The sequence below is a fragment of the Cyprinodon tularosa genome, unplaced genomic scaffold (genome assembly GCF_016077235.1).
Source record: "Cyprinodon tularosa strain WSP-4 unplaced genomic scaffold, ASM1607723v1 ctg275, whole genome shotgun sequence".
In the NCBI taxonomy this organism is placed as follows: domain Eukaryota; kingdom Metazoa; phylum Chordata; class Actinopteri; order Cyprinodontiformes; family Cyprinodontidae; genus Cyprinodon; species Cyprinodon tularosa.
In genome coordinates this window covers 1321338-1347337 of record NW_024038980.1, presented here as the reverse complement: position 1 = coordinate 1347337, position 26000 = coordinate 1321338, and the positions used below count along the sequence as shown (strand labels likewise).

The 26000-nt window shown below is 36.5% G+C and overlaps 2 protein-coding genes across 3 annotated transcripts; both read right to left on the bottom strand.

Annotated features, from left to right (window-relative positions):
* Positions 1-1252: 1252 nt before the first annotated feature.
* On the bottom strand, positions 1253-12430 carry LOC119786581 (zinc finger protein OZF-like). 2 transcript variants are annotated; one of them, XM_038290043.1, is made up of 4 exons: positions 12154-12430; positions 9356-9503; positions 3519-3583; positions 1253-2732 (listed from the first exon to the last, which is right to left on the bottom strand). In XM_038290043.1, exons 1-4 carry the CDS (start codon positions 12323-12325, stop codon positions 1807-1809), a joined length of 1311 nt encoding a protein of 436 aa, XP_038145971.1. In that variant the 5' UTR covers positions 12326-12430; the 3' UTR covers positions 1253-1806. The 2 variants fall into 2 exon arrangements, with proteins under 2 accessions (XP_038145971.1, XP_038145972.1); XM_038290044.1 differs by lacking the exons at positions 3519-3583; positions 9356-9503; positions 12154-12430 and adding exons at positions 3589-3722; positions 6008-6298 and having other exon boundaries at positions 1253-2619.
* Positions 12431-13758: 1328 nt separating this feature from the next.
* Positions 13759-18884, bottom strand: LOC119786547 (zinc finger and SCAN domain-containing protein 2-like). Its single transcript, XM_038289994.1, has 2 exons — positions 18609-18884; positions 13759-16197 (listed from the first exon to the last, which is right to left on the bottom strand). Exons 1-2 carry the CDS (start codon positions 18778-18780, stop codon positions 15023-15025), a joined length of 1347 nt encoding a protein of 448 aa, XP_038145922.1. The 5' UTR covers positions 18781-18884; the 3' UTR covers positions 13759-15022.
* Between the last annotated feature and the right edge of the window lie 7116 nt (positions 18885-26000).

Below are 26000 nucleotides of genomic sequence, written 5' to 3'. Positions count from 1 at the left end.
AATTATTTGTTCCATTCACCTGTCTAACTCTGCCCATTTTCTCATTACTCCTCATGTGATCCACCTGCTCCTGCCTCTATTTAATGTGCTTGCATCTTGACATCAGTGCCAGAATAATCTCGTTCTCTCTAGCCAGTGGTGAGAGGGTTTTTTTTTCAAAGTACCTGAGTGTTTCTCATGACCTGATCCAAACCTGTTCTGCCTTTAAACCACTGAGCCTGTCTGTTCCCATCTGAACGGTTCGTGTGAACTGTCTTTGGACTCCTGGACCTCTGAACCAGCCTGTTCCTGTTCTGATCTGTTTGCCTGATCTGTCTCTGTACCCCTGCTTGTTCTTTGGGGCTGCAGCACCTGGGACACTCTGGGCGGCGCCCTGCTGCATGTTGTTGGCAGCCTTAGACGCCCTAGTCACTGCTACTGCAGAACCGCAGATCCTTCATTTTTAAATAAACACTTTTTTAATAATCCCACTGTCTGATTTTTGCTGAATACTGGGTGCCTCTGTTCACCACCATGACAGGCACCGCAAACCTTAAGGTCACAGCTAGAAGCAGCTATAGAAACACTTGACTCTACTTTAGACAGATTAGAAAACTGCAACAAATTGGGTTAATTATATCGCATATAATTCAGTGTTAATATCTGAAGCTGCTGGACACTAAAGACATCCAGTTCTAAACTAAGCAAAGCAGCCCCTAACATCACACCACCACACTTGACTGTCAGAATTATAACATCTTTATTATAAATATGGACCCATAATGAAATTGGGACAATTTGTTAAAAATGCATACAAATAAAACACAGAAGAAAATAAAACATATTTGAGGTAAGAGAAATAAAACACATCAGGAGTAGAAGTGGCTCACTTATAGCAACCAAAAAGCATCCCTAAAGAGAAGTATAACATATATACTGTACATGGGGATGTAGCATTATGTATTTACATAAAATGTAGCTCATTTTTACCGGAGCCAATGAATGGACATTGCTCATGAAAATAATATCTTAGGTAGCTGATTGGTTGTCATGACGCAGCAACCAATCAGGAACAGGGGTTAGCTGAATCTTTTTTCGGTTAAAATGAAATACTGGCAAAATAAGGTTAAAGGTCGAAATAAGCAGTGCTCTCAACATGGCTTTAAAAAAAAGCCGTTACCAATCATAGGTGCTTTCTTCGTGCGTAGATTTACAAGGAGGTATTGCCTAATCAGACAGTCATACAGCTTAATTAACCAAAGTCAATTCTTGCTTCATTGCTTCCTGGGCTTTTCCAGAAATTCATGGCACCTCAAAACTGATTCTAAAGTTGTGCATAAAGAGCAATTTAGCAGCAGTCCTTGACGTTAAGTTTCACCTGTGCTTTTATTGTTAAACACCTACAGCGAGACCTTAACAGGAAAAGCAATGGGGTTGCCAGTGGTAACAGCAGGTCCAAACTGAAGGGTCTGGGAGGCTGGTGATTTTACTAAATATTAAACAATCATTCCAGCCACTAAATAAGGTGAAAATGCCCACGGTTATATTCAATACCTGCACAGGAATGACATGCTACGTTATGCAATAGCTTTATATCCTGAAAAAAGCTCAGCACTAGTGCTTGCTGGTATGGCAATGTTAATTTGCTGTAATGATAACATCTTAAAACCAAATCAACATAAACGACAATTCAACCTGCACAAATCAAGTAGCACTGAAAATAATAGATAATATTTTGTGCTATTCGGATCTTAATGGATTAGATTATCTCTGAATGACCTAATAAAATAATCCTTTCCAAAGGGTCCTACATGAGCAAGGCCTTTATCATGTGTGATTTCTACTGTGATGAAATAAAGATTTCCTATCACTAAACTCTTGTCCACACACCAGACAGGAGAAGGAGACGGGTCTCTGACGTGTGTGAGTTCTAATATGACGAGTCAAACCAAAACTCTGAATAAAACGTTTTCCACAAACTGAACATGAGTAAGACTTCTCACCTGTATGGATTTTTATGTGCCTGGACAAAGTATCTTTCAGAGAAAACCTTTTTCCACAAGTCAGACATTGGAAAGGTTTTTCACCTGTATGGACTCTAATGTGTCTAAGCATACTTCTTTTTTCAGAAAACTTTCTTCCACAAGTCAAACATGAAAAAGGCTTCTCACCTGTGTGAGTTTTCATATGGTCCGTCAAAGTCCCATAAACAGCAGATTTTCCACATATCTTACAAGACAGCATAATCTTATTTGTGTTCTGCTGTCGTTTTAAACTTGGACTTTGTACATCATCACTCTGACCTCTGATTTTCTGATGCCTATTATTATTTAGTGTTTCTGTCCTTGATTTTGTGTCATAATGATCTATCTCTTCCTGACTTTGGTTATCAGAATCAGAAGATGTTTGGACAAGGAGGTGGTCCACATCTGGGTCTGGTTCCCTGTGGAATCTTTCCTCATAAGTAGGAATTTCCATAAAAGTATTCATCATCTGCTTCATTTCAAGCTGCTCTTCCTCTAGACCGATACACAATTCCTCCTGTTCACCCTTTATTTGTAGGGGATGCTGTTGTTCCTGTTCATTTTTAATAGGATAAAGTTCTTGTTCATCTCGTTTCTCTTGCATCTGTTCAGGTTCAAGGTCTTCAAGGCTCTCCATCGTCTGGCACGGTTCTGGTTCCTCTCGATGATTGTAGATCTGTTGCTCATTTAAATTCTCCCGGTTATTCCGGAGATGAGGCTGTGGGAGGTCTAAACAGACACAGAGAAAAAATAATATATAAGAGATGACAGTAGCTATAGCAGGAACAAGGGAGCCATTGAAGTTTTCTTAGGATGGGCTGCACACTTATAGTGTAACAAAAATGTATATATAATTTTTCAATAAAATGTTCTTTATTTGTTCATGACTAGTTCCTGGCCTTGGTGGTGGGTTTATGAATGCCAATATAAATAACATGCAAGAGTTGTGAAGAATTTTTACAACACTGAAGCCAAAGGTGTCGAGTTAGGTACCATCTAATAGAGAAAGACTTAGTCTACGGTCACACAGCGCCCTGAAGTGACCCAAATACAAACAATCTGAACAACACAGATCCAATTTTTTTCCAATGCGACCAACATCACTTGGATATGTGGTCCTCAATCCGATACGTATCTGATCTTTTCAAATGCGACCTGTGAGTCAAAGGCCAGGTCGCATTCATTCGACCTGTACGCCCTTAATACTCAAAAAAAGGTCACTATTCTGTGTCTTGCTACGCAGAGGCAGTAGGAAACACAATTAACCATGGCGGACGATAATGCGGAGAGCAGCCTTTTTTTCTACCATCTAAATAAGATTGTGATGTTAATGCACTAGTTAAGGTTGGGAAAGATTGCTAGATGTGCTCCAGCACTACCATCCATGTTTACTTCCGTTAACACAGGACACGCTCGAATGTGATGTCATTGCACCCTCTACTGCATATGTGGGACACTTGAGTTGTATGAATGCAGTTCACACAGATAGACCGATACACAATTACTCCTGTTCACCTTTTATTTGTAGAGGATGCTGTTGTTCTTGTTCCTCTTTAATATGACAAAGTTCTTGTTTCTCTCTCTCTAGATCTTCAAGGCTCTCCATCATTTGGCACGGTTCTGGTTCCTCTTCATGTAAACTAGAGTTCTTCTCCTGATTGTCGATCTGCTGATCACTTAAATCCTCCTGGTTATTCCACAGATAATGCGGTGGGAGGTCTAAACAGATAAAGAGAAAAATAAAAACAGAATGTGACATAACAACAGAGATTACACTGTTTTTTTAATTACCTAAATATGAAATTGACTCTTCAGATTTTCAGATAAACACTCACAGTTCCAAGTATAAAAATGTAAATCCAGTAGCCAACTATATGTTCAGCTTTTTACAGTACAGTTCAGTGCTCAATTAAAAAGCCACATGCTATTTTCTGCTTTATATGTGAGGTAGCAATGCAACTTTATTGCTTCCTTACATTCCTTTGTCTGCCATGGTACCATTTTCTTATCATTTTTACACCGTACTCTCTTTATAGAATTATCTGCTGCTTCTATGATTATCTTACAAATTTTTAAATTCACATCATTTATATCCATTCTCATATGTACTTGTCCTAAGTTTATTTCACTAAAGTATCTAAATGTAATCCAGCCTGCCTTATTGAAATTCATTTTTATTGACTTTTATATTCTTAATACCGTAATATAATATAATTTAATATTATATAATTCAACTTTATGAATCTCACACTGGAGAAATTAATCTCTGCATTTAACCCATCCCCTTGGGGGGCAGTGGGCTGCCATTGTGTGGCACCTGGAGAGCAGTGTGGGGTTAAGGGTCTTGCTCAGGGACCCAGAGTGGCAGTCTGTGGGAATTGAACCGGTTACTTGCAACCTTCTCAGAGCACAAGCGTACCGCTTTTTCATTAATGAATCACTCACATATACCAGCGAAGATATTTGAGACAATTATTAAATCAATAACTGATTATATCTTTGTTCTCAGACTAATTCTTCTTCCCCTCCCATCATTAATACATACAAGGTTTTTCATTTCCATTAATTCTTCTATAGATTTTTATCATTACTTTCCCTTCCAAATATTCCTTTAGCTCTTCCCTTATTTCAATTGACAATGTTTTACATGGAACATACCAATTAATTATTTTAAAATGTTCTTTTTGTTTCAATGTCTCAATTACTATATATTCAAGTTAATCCCATTTCCCTAATACTGTACTGATATTGTAACCTTTGCTTTATAAATATTCCACATCCTCCTCCACTTCCCTCCTGCCGATCTCTTCTTACACTGTCATCTAATTTGATCACCAGATCTAATGTTGTTTTTAACAAGGTTTCCTGAACACATCTGATTTCTGGTTTATCCTTTAGCAATTAAATTTCTTGCATGCCATTGTAATATTAACATGTACTACATTCACCTGATGGTCCTGGTCTCCCATCTACTTCCAACTTTCTATTTATGTTCTCCTATGATGCCCCTTTAAACCCAAAAACCCTTTCAGCTCCTCTCATTATCATTTAAATCTCAGTTTTATGCTTGGCTTGCTCTGTACAGTTAATGACATATGCTACGGATAATATTAATTGTTTTACTGATATTGTGATATTTTCCTCTGACTGTACTTTGTCTTGCTGTGGAATTTGACTCGTTGTTTGCTCACTCTCTCTTGTTCCTTTAAATTTTTAAATGCGTCTGCATATCTCCAGAACTGGAGAGCTCCTTCAGTGACAGACTGCTGCACCATAAATGTACCAGGGAGTGTTATCACAGATCCTTCCTCCCAGCAGCTCTAAGACTCTATAAATACCACTGCTCCCAACAACCTCAATAAGTTTTTACATTCCTGCTGATTTTTGCAGTTTCTATCTTAGTCAGTTAAATAACATGCTGCTGTCATTTTGCAAATCTCTGATGTTGCTGGTATTTTCAAATATATCCATTACTGTAAAAATATTCATAGCTGTATATTGGTTATTTATTCTCCAGGTGCACAGCTTTTATATTGTTAAAACACTTTACAGTATTTTTTTGTTTATCTTTTAACTATTGTTATTCTTAAAAGGTCAACATTTGTGTGACCATTTTTTCTATAAACTTTTTGTTGCTGTTAACACCAATAAATTGATTTTCTATTCTATAGCTTATGTTTTAGTCATTTTATTCTGTATGATTTTCTTTACCCCCTCCCTTACTTCACATCCTCCATACATAGCTCTATATTGCTACATTTTTCTTGCACTTCTTTAAATTCTTCAAACTTGTGATGTTCACCATATTTTGGACAGGCTGAATTATCTCCAATGAGCTTCTCAATTATCTTCATCGTGTTTTTAATCAGGCATTGATGCAGCCACCAAAAACACACCTACTGCACCGTTTTATAACCTCAATCCAAAACACCCCTCAAATCAGAGTATTTTACTGCAGCACTGTGATCAGCAAACATACATAGTAAACCTCTGATGGTTCATACCTATTCGCTGTAGCTTTATTTGTGGGTTCCAGTAGATTTCCAACAGTTTTCTGTGGCGATCCAGCTCCTCCTCGTATTTAACGATGGTTTTATCAAACTCTGCGAATATTTCTTCAGCAGCAGCGGTCAGTCGCTCCGAAATAAAATGTCTCAGAGACTGAGCCGAAGACATATTTGCTGCAAAGGCACAACCCAAACCTGAAATCAAACAAAGCTACAGCTAACTGCTAGCGAACACGGGGATCCTTTCTGGTTTATTGAAGGCTCACACTCGCCCCCTGCTGGACAAAAGGAGAATGTCACCAGAGCATGTTTACAGTGAATTGTTTGGTAAATAACCTGACACCTTTACACAGAGACAGGCCCTTTGAAAGTATCACATGATGTTTATTTGTGGAGATAGATTTTTTTTTTAACCTTCAACAGATAAATACAGGGAAATGCAGTGTTCCTTTATAATCAAACCCTAAATTCAAAAATTGTAAATTCTATTCTCAATTTACTTTAATGGAAAAGTATACAATGAGTCTTTGTATGATGCAGCAGCAAATAAGCTTTTGAAAACCTGAGAAAATCAATGTTTATAAAAAGATAGCGCTAAAAAGAGCTTTATTTTATCTTGTCAGCTCAATTTGGACAGCAGTATTTTTTTTTCTATTTTCCCCATCACCTTTAACTGCATTACAGTTAAAGCGTCCCCTTAGTGAGAGGGGAAGCTTGGATTTACTGCAGGTTTGGGTTTATTACTATTCCCCAGTATGATGATTTGCCACTGAGGCATAATATGACATGATGTGACTATGTATAGCTCCAACCTTGGCACTACTTATGTAAAATCTTTATTTTCTTAGTACTAAAGCGATTACAGCGGTAAAGTTACTGTATATTTACATTAGGTCCTTCTTGATCAGCGTTTCCCAGACTTTTTTGACTTGTTTTCCCCTTTAGGCAATTTTTCGTACCATGAGTTCCCTTCTCAGTAAAAAGTATTGATGATTTTCCAAAAGTGGAACATACAATAACCAAAAAAAAAAAAAAAGACTATTTTACTTTAATTTGCACATTTTTAAAAATAAATGTATGATTTCCTTCTTAAAAAAACAAATATGTTGCCTGGAAATTAGTAAGGGATCAAAATAAAATCATATTATTAACCTGTATTTATAAAATTAGAGCCACCATTATTCCGGTCCCAAAGAAGCCTCAGGTCACCTCACTCAATGATGACCGGCCTGTCGCGCTGACTCCAATCATGATGAAGTGCTTCGAAAGGCTGGTTAAAGAACACATCGTCTCCAGTCTGCCGCCAACATTCGACCCATTCCAGTTTGCCAACCGACGAAACTACTCCACCGAGGACGCCATCTCTACTGCTCTCCACCTGAGCCTGGCACACCTGGAGGAGAAGAACACACATGTGCGGAGGTTGTTCTTGGACTTAGTTCAGCTTCCAACACTATCATCCCACAGCATGTGATGGGCAAACTGAAACAGCTGGGATTCAATACACCCCTCCGCAATTGGATGCTAGACTTCCTCACCAACAGACCTCCGTTAGTACGGGTCGGACAGAACATCTCTGATGTCATCAGTTTAAGCACAGGCTCCCCTCAGGGCTGCGTCCTGAGTCTCCTGCTGTTCACCCTGATGACACACGACTGCGTCCCCAGGTTCACCACCATCGTGAAGTTTGCAGAGGACACCACGGTGGTGGGCCTCATCAGAGACGACAACGACCTGGACTACAGAGAGTTGGTGGAGCAGCTGGTGGACTGGTGCAAAGATAACAGCCTGATTTTGAACGTGGAGAAGATGAAGGAGATCATCTTGGACTTCAGGAAAACCCGGCCTAACCACGCTCCACTGGTCATCAACAGCTCAGCTGTTGAGGTGGTCAACAGCACCAAATTCCTGGGGGTGCACATTACAGACACCCTCACCTGGGATGTAAACACCACCTCACTGGTCAAAGGGGCACAGAAGCGCATGTACTTCCTGCGGAGGATGAGGAGAACCCACCTTCCCCCACCCATCTTCACCACCTTCTAAAGAAGCACCATAGAAAGCGTTCTGACCAGCTGTCTAACTGTGTGGTGTGGAGGCTGCAGCGCCTCAGACTGGAAGAAAGTAAGGAGATTGGTGAGAACAGCAGAGAAGATCATCGGGGATCCTCTTTCCTCTATTAAAGGCATTTCATCCCAGCGCTGTGTGTCCCGAGCCCGTAACATCATTAATGACTCCTCACATCCCCACCGTGGACTGTTCTCCCTGCTGGTGTGAGGTGTGACCAAAAGTGGAAAAAGATAAGTCAGCCAGCAGCATTAATTAAAAATCATGTGTTATGCAGAATATATTTGTACAATAATCTTCAGACACCATCAGTAAAACCTTTAATCCAAACAGAAGCAAAACAAAAATACATATATGTTTATCCTAGCCTTAACATTCCTCTTGCTGTTTTTTTGGCAATTTTTAAAATCTAAAAAACTTGACAAAATTCAAAAGAATAACCTGTTGAGTTTTCATATCAAGGGTCCTACATGAGTGAGGCTTTTATCATGTGATTTCTGGTGTGATGAAATAAAGAACTCCTTTCACTAAACTCTTGTCCACATATCAGACTCACGTTCGATGTCACTTCCATGAGATTGCATGTGATAAGTGAAACACAATTGATCACTAAAACGTTTCCCACAGGTCAAACAAGAGAAAGGGCTCTCACGTGTGTGAGTTCTGATATGGCGTGTCAGATTAAATCGCTGAATAAAACTTTTTCCACAAATTGAACATGAGTGAGACCTCTCACCTGTATGGATTTTAATGTGCCTAAACAAAGTTCCTTTTTGAGAAAACCGTTTTCCGCAAGTCAAACATATGAAAGGCTTCTCACCTGTATGAGTTCTAATATGGTCAGTTAAAGTCCCCCTAACAACAGATTTCCCACAAATGTTACAAGACGACAGATTCCTATTAATGTTTGTTTTCTGCTGTTTTGTTAAACTTGGACTGTGTACATCATCACTCTGACCACTGATTGTCTGATGCCCATTATTCTTTTGTGTTTCTTTCCTTGATTTTGTGTCATAATGATCTATCTCTTCCTGAATTTGGTTATCAGCATCAGATGATGTTTGGACAAGGAGGTGGTCCACATCTGGGTCTGGTTCCCTGTGGACTCTTTCCTCATAAGAAGGAATTTCCATAAAATTATTTGTCATCTGCTTCATTTCAAGCTGCTCTTCCTCTAGACCAATAAAGAGTTCCTCCTGTTCACCCTTTATTTGTAGAAGTTGCTGTTGTTCCTGTTCCTCTTTGATATGACAAAATTCTTGTTCATCTTGCTTTTCTTGCATCTGTTCAGGTTCTAGATCTTCAAGGCTCTCCATCGTTTGGAACGGTTCTGGTTCCTCTTGATGCAAACCTGAGTTATCCTGATTGTAGACCTGCTGATCCCTTAAATCCTCTTGGTTTCTCCAGAAACGATGCTGTGGGAGGTCTAAACAGAAAAGAGAAATAAAATTTGAAAGGGATGAAACAAAAGAGAATCCGTGTATCATTCGTTCTTTCTATTTTCAATTGCCAATCAAAAAACAAAAAATAAAAAATTGACTGGTTATTTTGTTTTTTGTTTTTTATGGTTAAACCAAAAACGAAAAAAGGATTTGTTTTTCATATATCAATTCTAAGCTCAGATCAAGAATACGAAATGGAAAAACGGACAGCAACGCATAATTTGATTTTAATATTTAATCGGTACAGTTTACGTGACCCGGAAATAGCTCTTTGCGCAGCAGTTGGGGTAATGAAGTGGTTACCATGGCGACGCTAGAACCATACACTATGTTGATCGAGAAGCTGTTTGTTGTTGCTAGTTAAAAGTACAGTGCACAGAAAAGTTTCAAGACAAAAGTTATACCTGGAAAATCCTGCTGATTTTCTCCGTTGTCATGTCCTCCTCCTTAAGAGTCACACGCTTGGATCCTCGAAATAACACGTAACTGTCCATGGCTGATAGGTCCGACTGCCTTATCTGGTGCAGCTTGATCGAACGTGGTGGGGGTAAGCCAATTGTTTTTTTAGCTAACGCTCCACCAAACTTCCGGGTCACGTAAACTGTACCGATTAAATATTAAAATCAAATTATGCGTTGCTGTCCGTTTTTCCATTTCGTATTCTTCATCTGAGCTTAAAATTGATATATGAAAAACAAATCCTTTTTTCGTTTTTGGTTTAACCATAAAGAACAAAAAACAAAATAACCAGTCAATTTTTTATTTTTTGTTTTTTGATTGACAATTGAAAATAGAAAGAACGAATGATACACGGATTAAAGAGATCTCACTTTCTTTTTCTTTTCTTTTTTAAATCGAAATATGAAACAGACTCCTCAGATTTTCAAATAAACCTCCACAGATCTATACTTTAAAGTATAAAAAATGGTAATCGTAGTAGACAACTGTATGGTCAGCTGTTTGGAGGAACAGCTCATTGCTCAATTAAAAAGCCAGATGCTATTCTCTCCTTTATAGATAATTAGGTATCAATTCAGCCTAGCCAAAGAAATACAGTCGGCACCTAAATTTAACTAAGAAAATAAGTATTAGCCTCCAATTAGATAATTTCTGAACGGGCAGTCATCTCTTAGCTTCCAACACGGTATTAAAATCCAGTGGATGCAATGAGTATCTTCTAATGTCCTAAACAGCCATGTCCAAAGACTCATTCTGTCAATTCGTTAAACGATGATACAGCTGAAAACATTAACAGAGAATGCAGAAACTAAAAATGAGGTAAGAACTGTCCATGGCTTTTATTAAAACTGGAGGGAGTAGGGAACCATCATCCTTCAGGAAGTAATGTGGCTAAAGTAAAATACTGAATGATTAGTGTTCACACAAACGTTTTGCTAAATTAACTTGAAGAAAAACAACCAAAGACCTCTGAGGTATGTTTAACAGTGAAAGTACAAAGGGAACTCAAGAGATTGGGACTTAAAAGTCCCTCAATCATGCCTCATGCCCAGGTCTCTGTTATTATGCCTTCCTTCCTGCCTTACCTTCTCCTCCAGCTCAGAAACTCAGCCTAGCATGGCACACTCAGGTAAATTAAATAATAAAATCATATTATATGACACAAGTACCTGAAGCATCTCAAACTCAATATCTGTAAATGTGTTTCAATAATGTTTTACATGATAAAGGTCCACTTAAAAATGTAACTCTGTGGAAAGAAAATTCATTAGATTATGTTAGAGTTAATAGGTTTTATAATTATACAGTGGTGGAAAATAACCATTATAATTTATAGTGACATTGACGCAAAGTTTGATGTTTTAAAAAATAAATTCAATTGAGAAGTTCAGACTATTTTATGCAGATGGAATTGTATAGATAGCATCGTGCAAAGACCTACATTTGGGATATCACGCCATACAACTGTGCGCTGCCATTAAAGTAAGGGTAAACAAATGCGTCGTAAGGACTAGTTTCGACTGTAAATAGAAAGGCCTACTGTAAAATTTGTCCAGTCAGCTGGTACATGGTTGTTTTTGTAAACAAACCAGGGGTCCACAGGATAGATCATAATACACATTATCAAAGACCAATCCTTTAAAATACTAAATAATAATAATATACTATGTATAAATATATATTTGTAAAACATAATATTATAATGTATCCATATAAAACTTTGTTTATCATATTAATATTTATTTGCAAATATATAACTTGCATATATCTCATTGAATTAAGTTTAAATACTTTTAATCTGAATAAATATGTGTAATATAACGTAAATGTTATTTTAAAAATTGTTTCGTTCTTTTAAGGGGTTGTGACATGTAAGATTATTGTCGTATTATCTCTGACTCGTCTTTCATGTGATTAAAATGAGATCTAAGGGTCTCCTATTCATTCTGACAGCAGCTGTCTGAACTGTGGTCCGATCCAAGATGGCCGGCCTCTAGGCACGTCGGCGACGCTGCCGACAGCGTCCAATGAACCGTCTACGTCTGTCTGTGTGTAGCACAACTTTAAATCAGGCATGAATGCAGCCACCAAAAACACATTTACCAAAACACCTCTCAAATCAGAGGATTTTACTCTACCACCGTGATTAGTAAACACACATAGTAAACCTCATACCTATTCTCTGTAGCTTTATTTGTGGGTTCCAGCAGAATTCCAACAGTTTTCGCTGGCGATCCAGCTCTTCCTCGTACCGAACGATGGTTTTATCAAACTCTGCGAATATTTCTTCAGCAGCAGCGGTCAGTCGCTCTGTGATAAAATGTCTCAGAGACTGAGCCGAAGACATTTTTGCTGCAAAGTCACAAATCAAACCTGTAATCAAACAAAGCTACAGCTAGCTCTGCTGACGAACACAGTGATCCTTTCTGGTTTATTGAAGGCTCACAATCGCCCCCTGCTGGACAAAATAATAATCACACGAGTGCAAACTGTATTTTTTTGTCAATAAAACCAAACTTTTGCATGTTTTTGCCACGAGACAAACCTTTTGAAAGTATCACACGAATGTTAGGTACAGAAATGCGTCACTTTTTAAAGAAATAGATACAGAGAAGTGCAGTTTTCAATCCTGTGAACCTTTGAAATTTTGGTTTATATAAAACTAAAGATTTTGATATTTTTGCATACTACTCCCACTTTTTTTAAATATCTGTTAGAGACTATTTTTCAAAACACACCTCGACAGGAAACATAGCGCTTCATTTTGACAGATATGAATGAACAGGAGCAAAGAATAGGGCTGTTCCCCCAGGCCTGAAACTGGTGGTGGAGTGGAGATAGATGAAGTTGGTCAGTCTGTAGACTGCTTGGTAGCGAGACGGTATGCTGAGCTTTATGGGGAGATCCAGTGGACTGTATGAGCTGATACTAGAGCTTCACTCAGGGACCTGGAAGATGGAAGTCCAGTTGGATAACACAGGTTGAGAGAACCTGTCGATGATGAGCAAGCATGGAGTGACAGTGGATAGGAAAAACTCCCCGTTGGGAAGAAACCTCTGGCAGAACCAGGCTCAACATGGTGGTCTTTTACCGGACTGGTTAAGATGAGACAGGAAATGCAGTAAGAGTCTGGGAGGAATGACATTCTAATGAAGCTTTAGCTACGATGGTGGAGGAGGGGCTGGAGGTGGGTTGAAACGGTGTCCTCTGAATGAAGTCACACAGCACATCCACCGCCTGCGCACAGGAGCAGACAGGTGCGTATTGGAGGCCTTTTAAGATGAACTTTGGATGCCGATTGGCTTTCGTGGAGGTTTGGTTCAAAGCTGATTGGATAAAGGAAAACAATGAGTTTCTTAAATTGAATTTCTGCCTAGACTCCATTACTCATCAATAATGTCATCGAAACAGGGCTCTACCACAATTATTAAACATCTGCCTCCATTACTCCATAAACACAGTGGATATGTCACTGGTGTTAGGTCCCTTTAAGTTTAATTAAGTAGGTAAGTAAGTTGGTGCCAAACATGTAATTATTTTGCATCATCATGTTTTTAACTACTTTTTCATTTAGTGTAGATTTTACATTTCTACCCAACATATTGTACAGCATTGAGACTTTTTTGTTGAGAAAAGTTAACAGCTTCCATACAGAGCAGTTGTCCGATTTCTGTACACCTTTCAAAACAGGGTTTATATCAGCATGCTAAGCCTAAAAACAATGTATGAACTGCAATCCATCTTAATAAAAAAAAAGAATACTTGTACTTCCACATTATGAATTTTTATTGTAAAGTGGAAAAAAGACTACACTCATGACAATACAGAGTGGAATAAAGGTGACAACCACAGGGGGCATGAACAAATAAAAGCCAATGTAATGATATAAAAGATGTAGAAAGATACAAGTAAATCTATACAATGTATGTGTAAAAAAATATATCGGCAAAATCTCTTATATCCAACAACAGTGAAAAAAATTGTTAAATTGTGCAAAATAGCAATAAAAAAATTAAAACATAATTAAAAAAATTAAAGAAAAGCTTTTCAATAGTAAATTAGATAATTAAATAAATATATAAACATTGACAAGGAACAACTACTACACTGAAAAAGATTAAGAATTAAGAATGACATTCAGACAGAAAAGCATAGTCTTTTAGCACTGGTGGTAGACATTTTCTTTAAGGACAAAGAAAATATATTAATTTCATTAAATGCTATGATTATAGGAAGGGTTTTGGTAAGATGATATGTGTGTATTTTTTCATACACAAATGTCATCTGGTCATAATAATTATATATATTTAATTACAATTTTTTTTTTCTTGGGCAAGAATATCCAATTTCATTGCAGAGAAAATCGATACTTAAGGATCTAAAGAGTAACCAGTTATGAACTGAGGATAAAAATGCCTGGGTTTTACTATAATTAACGATAAAATAAAAGATGTTCAGTTAATTCCTGTTATTGCTTGCATAGACCACTTTTGTCTACAGTGGTTTTAAAATTGGAGCTCCTGAATTGGTTATAAGGATAAATGTCATTTAAAGTTTTGAAATGAATTTCTTTATATATGGGCAGAATAGCTAATTTTAGATATTTGGTTGTCAATGCACGGATATAATTTTTGGGGTATTTTTTTAATAGGAAAAGTCTTTTAATTGGATTATGATATATTTGTTGACACTTTTCTTATTATTGATTGATTTTCTCATATTGATTCCTTCAATAAACTCATTATTGATAGGGAGTGGAATATTACTGAGGCGACCTTGAAATAAATTGATCGATGTTTTTGGAATATTATTTATAATTTGTCCATATTCCTGGTATAAGAATTAGGCATTATATTTATTATATAAAGCATGCATGGTTAGGTTTAGGGTTAATCTGGCCTTCAGAGGACGCAGCACCTGAATTTGAACTCAGCAAAATAAGAAAACAATGTATAAAGTTAGCAATAGATGATGACTGGAAGATCTTAAAGTCGCCCCTGAGAAATGATAAACAATAGTGTTTGTGAACATTACACGATCACACCTACTGCTCACCAGAGTGAGTTTTCATGTGCTCAGCCAGGTCTTTACTTTCAGAAAAACATGAGCCACAAATTGCACAAAAACTAATTTCCACATTTCTGTGACTTTTCATATGAAAAGTCAAACTACCATTCTGACTGAAGCTTTTTCCACAGATCTGGCACGAGAAAGGCCTTTCCCCAGTGTGAATCCTCTTGTGGTAACATAAACCTGCTCTGTTACTAAAACTTAGTCCACAGATGCGACATAAGAACGGTCTTTCGCCTGTGTGAGTTCTCATATGATCACACAAGCTACTTCTTAGCGTGAAAGTTTTTCTACAGATCGTACATGAGAAAGGCCTCTCACCTGTGTGGGTTCTCATGTGACAGATCAAATGAATTTGCTGGATGAAACCTTTCCCACAAATCACACATGAAAAAGACTTCTCACCTGTATGTGTTTTTACATGTCTTGACAAGTTCCCTCGCTCACTAAAACGTTTTCCACAGGTCAAACAAGAAAAAGGCCTTTCCCCTGTGTGAGTTCGAATGTGCTGATTTAAATAAGTACGGGCAAAATATTTACCACAAAATTTACAAGACATTTTATCATTCATGTAAGTTTTTTTCTGTATTCTTACTTCTGGACTGTCTGCATTCTGAATGTGACCTTGGACTTTTGAAGATTTCACATTGTGTTCAATTTCTTCATCTCTACTTGATCCTGACTCTTCATGATTGCTAACTTCTTGAATTTGACTATTTTGTTCAAAGATCTGATCCCAGTTGGGTTTGTGTTTTCTTTGCTCCTTTTTCTTGTAGGTAAGATTTACCATACCAATATCAGTCTCCTGCTCTAATTCAAGATGCTCTTTCTCCAGACTGACACAGACTTCATCTTGTTCATCCTTCATAGGTGGTAGTTCCGGTGCTTCCAGGTCATTTTTAACACAGATATTTTTTTGTTCATCTTCGTTGTCCTGCATGTGTGGAGGTACTACTTCTTCCTGTTCATCTTTCATTCGTAGCAGCTCAGGTTTTCCCTGTTTCTCTTTAGTTTGAGGCTTTTCCTCCTCTTCGTGGTTCTCAATTGGCTGAGGTTCAGGCTCCTCTTGGTGCAAACTTGAATTCCGCTGATGGTTGTGGAGTTGCTGCTCAGTAAAAGCCTCCTCCTCCCTCTGGAAATCACGGAGGTCTGTATAGGCAAAATAAAAATGAAAAAAAAAAACAACAAAAAATGGTGATCAATGTGACTATGAGAAAGAAATTAGCAACATTTATAACATTGCTTCACATAGTGGTACAATGTATTTAAGCTTAAAACACATTCAGTTCTCAGTTTAGATATTTCTAGTATTTCCGCAGATAAAAAATTCACATCAGATTTCTTTAACAACCTAAACCACATTAAGAAAAATGACTCAGAAAGCAGCTGGAATCATATAGTGTATTAATAACATGATCACTGCTCTGTTTAAATATAAGAAATGAGCCAGATATGGATGAAATGATGACATATGAAATATTTTGATTACCTGCATTATTAATCCATAAACCATTAGAGCAGATTTTTCCCTTGTGTGATTTTTGACAGAAATCATAAATTTCCAGGAACCTATGCTGCCGATCCAGCTCTTCCTCGTACTAAACAATGGTTTATTTGTATTTTATGATTGTGAATAGCACTTGAGTCCTGTTGGGTGTTGAAAGTGATTTATAAATACATTTGTTATGGTATGGTACAAAAGCTGAATAAACAATCTAAATAGTTTTTTTTCAAGAAACAAGGATCAGTAGCAGAGAGCTACAAAGAAACCAGGAAATATTAGGTATACATTTTCTATAAATAAATACACCCAAATGCACCCCCCACTCTTACTTTGCATGATTCCCCATCTAAACAAAGCAAGTGGAAGTTTGCTAAAGTTTTGCTCAAGTAGACTTGGGTGCAATTACACTGGGCAATTATAATCTGATCAGAAGAGGTCAAAGCTGCATTCTCAATGTCATTGCACACATATTATTTGGAGGGAGGATTGTGGTGTACATAACCTCCCCAAAAAAACATGATGCATATTGGCACATTACAGCCTGTGTTGTTTTAGATCATATAACTTGATATAAAAAACAACCAAACAAACAAAAAGGCTGTAACATTAAAGCAGCAAAAGATGCTGTTCATTGCTTACATACTGTAGGTCTGTATTCAATAGAAAATTTATATAATTAACTGGAAATCAGAGAATGAAAGACTTCCGGGTTTTTAAGTTTGTGTGGAAGCATTGCTCAATGTTTAAATAATGATTGTTTGATTTCCATGTGTAAATCCAAGAATAATCTCATTAAATTGTAACATGCATTTGCATACATGTTACAATATAAGTAGGTTCTGCTGATCCAGCTGTTGGTCTATGTAAAAGACAATGGCTGAGGCAACACTAGAAAACAGGAAATAATCAAAAATAATGATCGATCATATTCTAAGGTAAGAATAATACCGCTGGAAGAAAACAAAAGCAGTAAAACATCCATCGACACGCTTTATCCCCAGCTGGGGTCGTAAGAGCTGCTGGTGCCTACCTCCAGCTGTCTGCAGGGTACCATACCGTACCATACCAACTTTATTTATGAAGCACTTTATACACCGAACAGGACCAAAGTGCTGTACACAATCATAAAATACAATAAAATTATAAAATAGAGAAAAAACGAGTGTAAAATACATATTAGTATACAAAAAGAATAAAACAAAGTAAAACCTCTCAAATAGTGCCAAAAGCCAAGTAAAAAAGATGAGTCTTAAGAAGGGACTTAAAAACAGCAAGAGAAGAGGCCTGTCTTATGGTCAGAGGCAGATCATTCCACAGCTTAGGAGCTGCCACAGAAAAAGCACGGTCTCCTCTGAGCTTGCATTTTGTCTTTGGGACCCTCAGAAGCAACTGATCAGCTGACCTGAGGGAACGGGAGGGTGTATAAGAATGTAACAGCTCAGACAGATAAGAAGGGGCAAGGCCATTAAGAGTTTTAAAAACAAATAAAAGAATTTTAAAATCAATCCTAAAATGTACTGGCAGCCAGTGTAAGGAAGCTAAAACAGGGGAAATGTGGTCGAATTTTCGTGTACCTGTTAAAAGACGTGCAGCAGCATTTTGAACCCTCTGAAGATGAGAAATATACAAGTCACTGACCCCTGTATAAAGTGAGTTACAGTAATCGAGCCGTGTGGTCACAAATGCATGGCTCACTGTTTCGAAATGCTGTCTGGAAAGAACGGGATTTACCATTTGGTAGTCCACCACAGGGCAACACAGAGACAAACAACCATTTACACTAAGGGGAATTTAGAAAAGCCAATTAACCTAACAGTCATGTTTTTGGACTGTGGGAGGAAGCCGGAGTACCCAGAGAGAACCCATGCATGCTCAGGGAGAACATGCAAACTCCATGCAGAAAGACCCCGGGCCGGGAATCGAACCCGGAACCTTCTTGCTGCAGGGCAGCATTGCTACCTACTGCTCCGCTGAGGACGTGTTACGCCCATCTGCAACAATAGAGTTGATATAGCTATATAGTACATAAAATAAGAGTAACAGTTATTGTTTATACCTTTTTTATCCTGGTTTATTTGAGGTGTCCAGCAGATTTCCAGGAACCTTCGCTGCCGATTCAGCTCCTCCTCGTACTGAACGATGGTTTTATCAAACTCTTTGAATATTTCTTCAGCAGCAGCGGTCAGTCGTTCCCTAATAAACTCTCTGAGAGATTCAGCCGAAGACATTTTGTCGCAGAGACGCGTATCTCGGGCTATAACACAACAAAACAACACAACACAGGTATCGTTCTGTCAGCTGACACCCTACTTCCTGGTTTAATAGAGAACAAAAAGAAACACCGCGGCTCATCATCTTCTTCTTCTTCTTCTCTTCTATTATGGCGGATCACAAGCAACTTTAAGGTGCATACCGCCACCTACTGTACATGAGTGTGTAGCAGCGTTACTTCACATCTATTAGATTCTATTTTTTAATTTTGTATTCTTAAGATACAAAAACAATGCTTTCCTTAGTTTATGAATATCTGTTATGTTTCCTTCATTTCCTAATATTCCTTTAAGATTCCATTCATGCCCTATACTTCTAACTATTCTCTTTAATTTTTCCCTTTCGTGTTCATATAACTTACAGTTCATCAGTATGTGTTCTACATTTTCTTTTTCACCACATTTCTCACATTTCTCACTATTTTTCCTCCCTATTAAGTAAAGCATGTCATTTAAGTAGGTATGACCTATTCTTAATCTACTAACTATTATTTCTTCTCTTCTGTTTCTTTCATTAATGTTTCGAATTCGAACTGACTTTTGCACTTCATATAATCTTCTTCCTTTCCTATCTTCGTTCCATATTTTTTGCCATTCCTCCATTTCTTTACTTTTAATAAGTGATTTCCCTTCCCCTTTTCCAAAAGGAATTGAAATCGTTATTTCCCCCTCTAAAGCCCTTTTAGCTAATTTATCTGCCTTTTCATTGCCTTTTACTCCTTCATGTGCCGGCACCCAACAAAACCAAACATCAATGCCACCCCTATATAGTCTAAATAAAATATGATGAATTTCTAATACCAAATCTTTTCTATTATTTCCTTCTCCCTTAATACTTTCCACTACTGCTTTAGAGTCTGTGCACACCACCACCCTGATTGGTCGAATCTCCTCCACCCATTGCAAGCCTAATATAACTGCCACCATTTCTGCTGTAAATACCGACAATTGATCTGATATTCTTTTGTGAATACATTTTTTAAACTCTGGGATATATATTCCTATACCCACATAACCTTTTAGATTTTTAGAACCATCTGTATAAATTTTAAGGTAATTATTATATGTAGTTCTTAAATAAATATCAGTTTTTATCCCTATTTCATTTATATTCCAATCATTTTTCATTGTATTGATTTGCAAATCTACATTAACCTCAGGTATTAGCCATGGAGGAATAACGCTAATTGGGTTAAATTGAGCTATTTCCTTGTCTTCTAGTCTATACTTTTTAATCCATTTCCTAACCATCCATCCAAATCCATTACTTTGGAACTTCACATATTCCCAACAATTTTGCAGAATAGTTGAATTCACATGATTATCTATATTACTTTTAATTTTCATCCAATATGCTAAAGCTAATTTAATTCTCCTCATTTCAAGTGGAGTTTCCCCACTTTCAATTAATAGAGCATTAATAGGTGTTGTTTTTATTGCTCCTGTACATATTCGTAAAGCCCTACACTGTAATCTTTCTATTTTTTGTAATGATGTTTTAGCTGCTGCTCCATATATAATGCTGCCATAATCTATTATTGCTCTCATTAGAGCCCTGTATATGCTTAATAATGACTGTCTATCTGCCCCCCAATTGTTTCCAGCCACAGCCTTTAATATATTAATAACTTTTTTACATTTGGTTTCTAAGTTATCTATATGTGTTTTCCATGAGTAAGAACTGTCCAACCATAAACCTAGATATTTATATTCTGTTACTCTTTCTAAAGTCTGTCCATATAATGTTATTGTTTCTATATTAATATTTCTCTTCTTTGTGACAACCATATAGCAAGATTTGGTTGCTGATAATTTGAAACCCCATTCATAAGACCATTTTTCAACTTTACTAATTGCTTTTTTAATATTTTCTACAACATGTTTAATATTTTTCCCTTTCATCCATATGGCCCCATCATCTGCATATAGTGCAGATTTTATACATTTATCAGTTTCATAGAAAATATCATTGATCATAATATTAAATAAAATTGGACTAATTACACTACCTTGTGGTATTCCATTTTCAACATTATATTCATTTGAATAGTCATTCCCAATTTTTACTCTTATTTTTCTATTTAGTAGAAAATTTGCTATCCAATTATACATTCTCCCACCTATTCCCATCTGTTTCATTTTTATAAGTAATCCTTCTTTCCATAGTGAGTCATATGCTTTTTCTATGTCAAAAAATACTATAATCATTATTTCCTTCATTTTTAAAGCTTTCTCTATGTCATTACTGACTCTAGTTAGAGCATCTATTGTTGATCTTCCAGTTCTGAATCCACATTGATATCCATTTATTAGATTATTCTTCTCAAGATAGTATCCTAATCTATTAACCATTATTTTCTCCATCCATTTACTTAAATGGGAAGTAAGAGCAATTGGTCTGTAATTATTTGGATAGGAAGGATCTTTACCTGGCTTATTAAATGGTAAAATTATTGCCCTTTTCCAACTATTTGGTATTGTTCCTTCTTTCCATATTTTATTAAATAATTCTAATATTAATTTCAGTGTTACTTCCGGAATCTGTCGAAACATAGCGTAACATAACTGGTCTTCCCCTGGAGCTGAATACCCTGTCCCTTTCAATACTGTTTTTATTTCTTTCATGGTTATATTCATATCCAATGTTGACATATATTTTTGACATTTTTCTAGTGAGTTTTTATGATTTCCAAGTTTTTGAATCATCTGCCTTCTGTGGGTATTTGTCAAGTGATCACCACTATGAACTGCCGCAAATGTCTCTCCTAATAACTCTGCCTTATCTTTATTTAAAACCAATACCTCCTGTCCTCTGACTAAGGATGGAATATTGACATTGTTCTTTTTCCCCGTCATTTTTCTAAACATTGACCACACATTCTGTAAATTAACTTCTGAACCTATTGATGAACAATAGTCTCTCCACGTTTTCTTTTTTGCATCCTTTATAGTTTTCCGAGCTTTTGCTCTTTTCCTTTTATAATCAATAAGGTTTTCGATTGTTAGATTTTTCTGTAGTATTTTAAAAGCTTTATTACGATCTTTAATAGTTTTACTGCATTCATTATTCCACCAAGGAACTACTTTCTTCTGACCTTTCACTTTTATTTTTGGTATGCTGTAATTTGCAGCATTTAGAATATTTTCTACTATTTGATTTGTACACTCTTCAATATTACCTTTTAATGTTACTATATGTCTTGTTTCTTCACATTTTGTTTTAAATTTAAACCAATCAGCTTTATTAAAGCACCATCTTATTAATGTAAACTCTTCTTGTCTATTTATATTATCATTAATTATTGTACTCACTGGAAAGTGATCACTCCCTAGTGTAGATTCCCCATTTACATCCCATTCACATGCACTAACAAGACAGTCAGATACTAATGTAATATCTAGACATGAGATTGAATTTTTATGTATATTTATTCTTGTACCTTTTCCATTATTAAGACAAACTAATGACCTTTCATCCATTAATTCTTCCACTATTTCACCATTATGATCCGTTTTCTTGCTACCCCATAGACTGTTGTGAGCATTAAAATCTCCACACCAAACTTCTCTTCTATGTATTTTCCCTATTTCCTTAAATATTTCATTATCTAGATTTTTACACGGATTATAATAATTAATGATTTTAATATTTCCTTGTTTCCTTAAATTAAATATTTCTATATTTACACATTCTATTTTTTTTATTTAATGAGTTTTTCTTGTAAGCAATTCCTTCCTTAATTAAAGTGGCACATCCTCCGCCACTACCATTACTTCTATCCTGTCTTTCTATATTATATCCAGGAATTTTAAAATCCAAGTTTGAGTTTAACCATGTTTCTTGTATACATATTACATCTGGTATTACTTCTAATTCATAAATATACTTTTTAAATTCTTGTCCATTAGCTATTATACTTCTGGCATTCCATTGTAGAATATGAATGACCATCAATAAAGCTTGTATCCTAATCCTGACCATTTTCTGTTATTTCAGTGGCACTCAAAATGGTATGTATTTGATCTGCTTGAATTTCTTTCATATCTAGGAATCTCCCTGCTGCTGTTACTATTTCTTTTATTTTATCACTTTTCTTCTTCATTTGGACTGTAACATTAATAACATGACATATAAATGCTACAAAGTTTTCTTTTTTCACCATCATTGTATTTTCCTCTATTTTACATTTATGTAAACATGTATTATTTGTATTTGTTGTTGGCATTAGTATTTGTCTCTGACCATTCATTCCTTGATTTGTGTTCTGAGAAGTGTAACTTTGATCTGCTTCTCCCAGCCTCATTCCTCTTTTACTATCTTTCTTTATTCTTTTTAATGCTTCTGCGTAAGAAACTCTTTCTGTTATCTTTATTTTCTGGGCTTCTCTAGCTTCCCTTTGAACTATACATCCACCATAGGCTGCACTATGCTCACCACCACAGTTACAGCATTTGATTTTGGCGTCTTTGTCACACTTTTTCCAAATTCATGTGGTCCTCCACATCTTGCACATCTAATTTTTCCCTTACAATCTTTTGCAATGTGTCCCATTCTTTGGCAGGTAAAACATCTGAGCGGTTTCGGGATGTACTCTCTAACTTTATAGTTCATAAATCCTAGCTGTATATTTTCTGGCATGTTATTTTCAAACTGCAATATCACAGCCATAGTGTCTTTGAGTTCCCCTTCTCTTCTACTTTTAATCCTGGTGGCATTTGTTATTTTCCCTCCTTTGATTTCATTCTTCACCTCCTCCATTGTCATTTCAAGTGGAACTCCTGAGATTACTCCTCTCAACCTTGCCATAAAACCTGGTATATGTGATTTAACTCGTTCTCCCATCAGAGTTTTCATTTTGATTATCTTCTGTTGTTGTGCCTCACTGATAGCTTGAATTATCACTTTTCTGTTGTTCATGATTCTGGCCGTTTTGATTTTCCCTATCTCTTCCTCTATTGCTTTGGTTATCTTTATCGGATGAATATAACCCCTTTCTTGCTGAAATTCCACCACAACTTTGTATTCCACTTCTGTATTACTGTTATCTTGTTCCCGTGAACTCACTCTCTGGTTTATTTTTGTCCTTTTACTTCCTTCCGCTCCTAGCTCACTTTCATCCGACCAACTTCTTGCCCTTTCATGTCTCTTTCTGATTGCTCTTTTCATTCTTGCTGACCTCGATAACATCCACTCCATTTCATTTCCACTACTTCCTCCTGATGTAGAAGCCATGCTACTACAGTCAATGTACAGCTTATGTGATCCGCCAAATTAGCTCCTACCGCCGTCTTTGTTTGTTGAGTTCAATCACCGCCTTCTGTGTCCTTTCCCCCCGCGGCTCATCATCGCCACCTACTGATCGGCTTTATAATAGGCAAATCTGGAAAAGGGGGGAAAAAAAAAATATTAGATTTTATACAATAGTTTGCCAAACTAATTTTTGCTGCCAACTGTACGGAAGAGGATTAGAGCCACTGAAAAAATTAAAAAAAGTTAACTGATTTTTACATTTTATTTCAGTATAATATGAGAGTCACACAGACCCATTGTAAAGTTATTTAACGTCATTACAAAAGTAATCAAAAACAAATAATTGATATAGAGTTCCCAGTTTTAATATGATTTATAAAGCTTAAACTCGGAAAATATGATCAGTTTATCTAAAAAAAAAAAAAAAAAAAAAAAAAAAAAAAAAAAAACCTTGCACCTTTGATAAGGAAAATGTGTTTTAAACAAAGGGATAATTAATTCATTTTACTGGTGACTCCTTTGGGAAAAAGTAAAAATAAAATAAAAAACATGTACAGCTGCCTCGTACATTTATTAGCTAGTTTGAGGGGCATAAGAATGTTTCCATAATGCTTTCAAAGCAGAAATCTAGTTGTGAGATAAGATACATACAATAACATGTTTGCAATAAATAATTACTTTTTTGACTATATGAATGGTTACCTCATTTTGACTATTTCTTAATAAGCAGAGAAAGTATAGTTGTACTGCAAGTAAACTTCCTCTGGTATATCTGAGCAGCACAGAAATAAAGTGCTGCCTCCTCTTGTTTGTATCTGACCAAACCTTTCCAGGATTCATATTCTAACTTGGGTATACAGACATGTAGACAATTTGGGATACCGTTTGTAGATTTTTAAAAAATAAATCATAAGGATTTATGTAGTGAAACAGCTTAGCAACGTGGCATGAATAAATGTTTTTTATTCAGGTTTATACTAGACATTTTTAAAGGACTGTTATGAATAGAAGAATGCAAACATTTAGAAGAAGGATTTACTCTCAGTTTTTGCCTTAGAGTTTAATTGCTAAAAGCCAAGATTAACTATGTTGAACCCAGATATTCCTAATACCAGTTGCAAAGATGAGGAAGCTCACATATGCAAGAGGCCAACGGTGTGTGGTCGTCATGGGTCAATCAAGGTTCAGTGCCTCGTGAAAGTATTCAGCCCCCTTAATCTTTTCAACATTTTGCCACACTTTAGACTTCAAACAAAGATATAACATTTTATGTATTTGTTAAGATTCAATAACTGGGACACAATCATGAAGTGAAGCAAAATTTATTGGATATTTTAAAGTTTAACCGATTTAAAAAGAACTGACAAATTGGGTGTGCAAAAGTTTTCAGCCCCCTTGAGTTAATACTACTCTAATCACAGCAAAGTGCCACCCTTTGCTGTGATTATTGATGCAAGTTGCATGGGGTATGTTGCCACCAGTTTGCACATCGAGAGACTGACATTTTTGCCCATTCTTCCCGCAAAACAACTGGAGCTCAGTGAGGTTGAATGGCGTGTGTTTGTGAACAGCTGTTTTTAGTTCTTTCCACAGATTCTGGATTAGATTCAGGTCTGGACTTTGAGTTGGCCATTCTAACACCTGGATATGTTTATTTGTGAATCATTCCAATGTAGATTCTGCTCCATGTTTCCCCGGTCTCCGTCCCAGTCTCAGATCTTTTCTAGGCTCCAACAGTTTTTTCTTCCAGAATGGTCCTGTATTTTTGCATTGATTTCGAAAAAGTTTGATTTTGGCTTCATCTGATCAGAGCACCTTCTTTCACATGTTTGCTGGGACTCCCAGGTGGCTTGTGGCAATCTTTAAACAAGACTTGTTACTACCATCTTTAAAAAATGGCTTCTTCCATAAAGGCTAGATGTGTGCA

Bases quoted from the DNA above. Each gene is read 5' to 3' on its own strand.
- LOC119786581 (XM_038290043.1), bottom strand. From the start codon at position 12,325: ATGTCTTCGGCTCAGTCTCTGAGACATTTTATCACAGAGCGACTGACC. The intron at 3,584-9,355 runs AGAAAAGCAAGA...AGATCTAGAGAG, and splicing joins CTAGAACCTGAACAGATGCA to AGAGAAACAAGAACTTTGTC. The intron at 2,733-3,518 runs GTGAACAGGAGT...GTGTCTGTTTAG, and splicing joins GCATCCTCTACAAATAAAAG to ACCTCCCACAGCCTCATCTC.
- LOC119786547 (XM_038289994.1), bottom strand. From the start codon at position 18,780: ATGTCTTCGGCTGAATCTCTCAGAGAGTTTATTAGGGAACGACTGACC. The intron at 16,198-18,608 runs GTATAAACAATA...TTGCCTATACAG, and splicing joins AATAAACCAGGATAAAAAAG to ACCTCCGTGATTTCCAGAGG.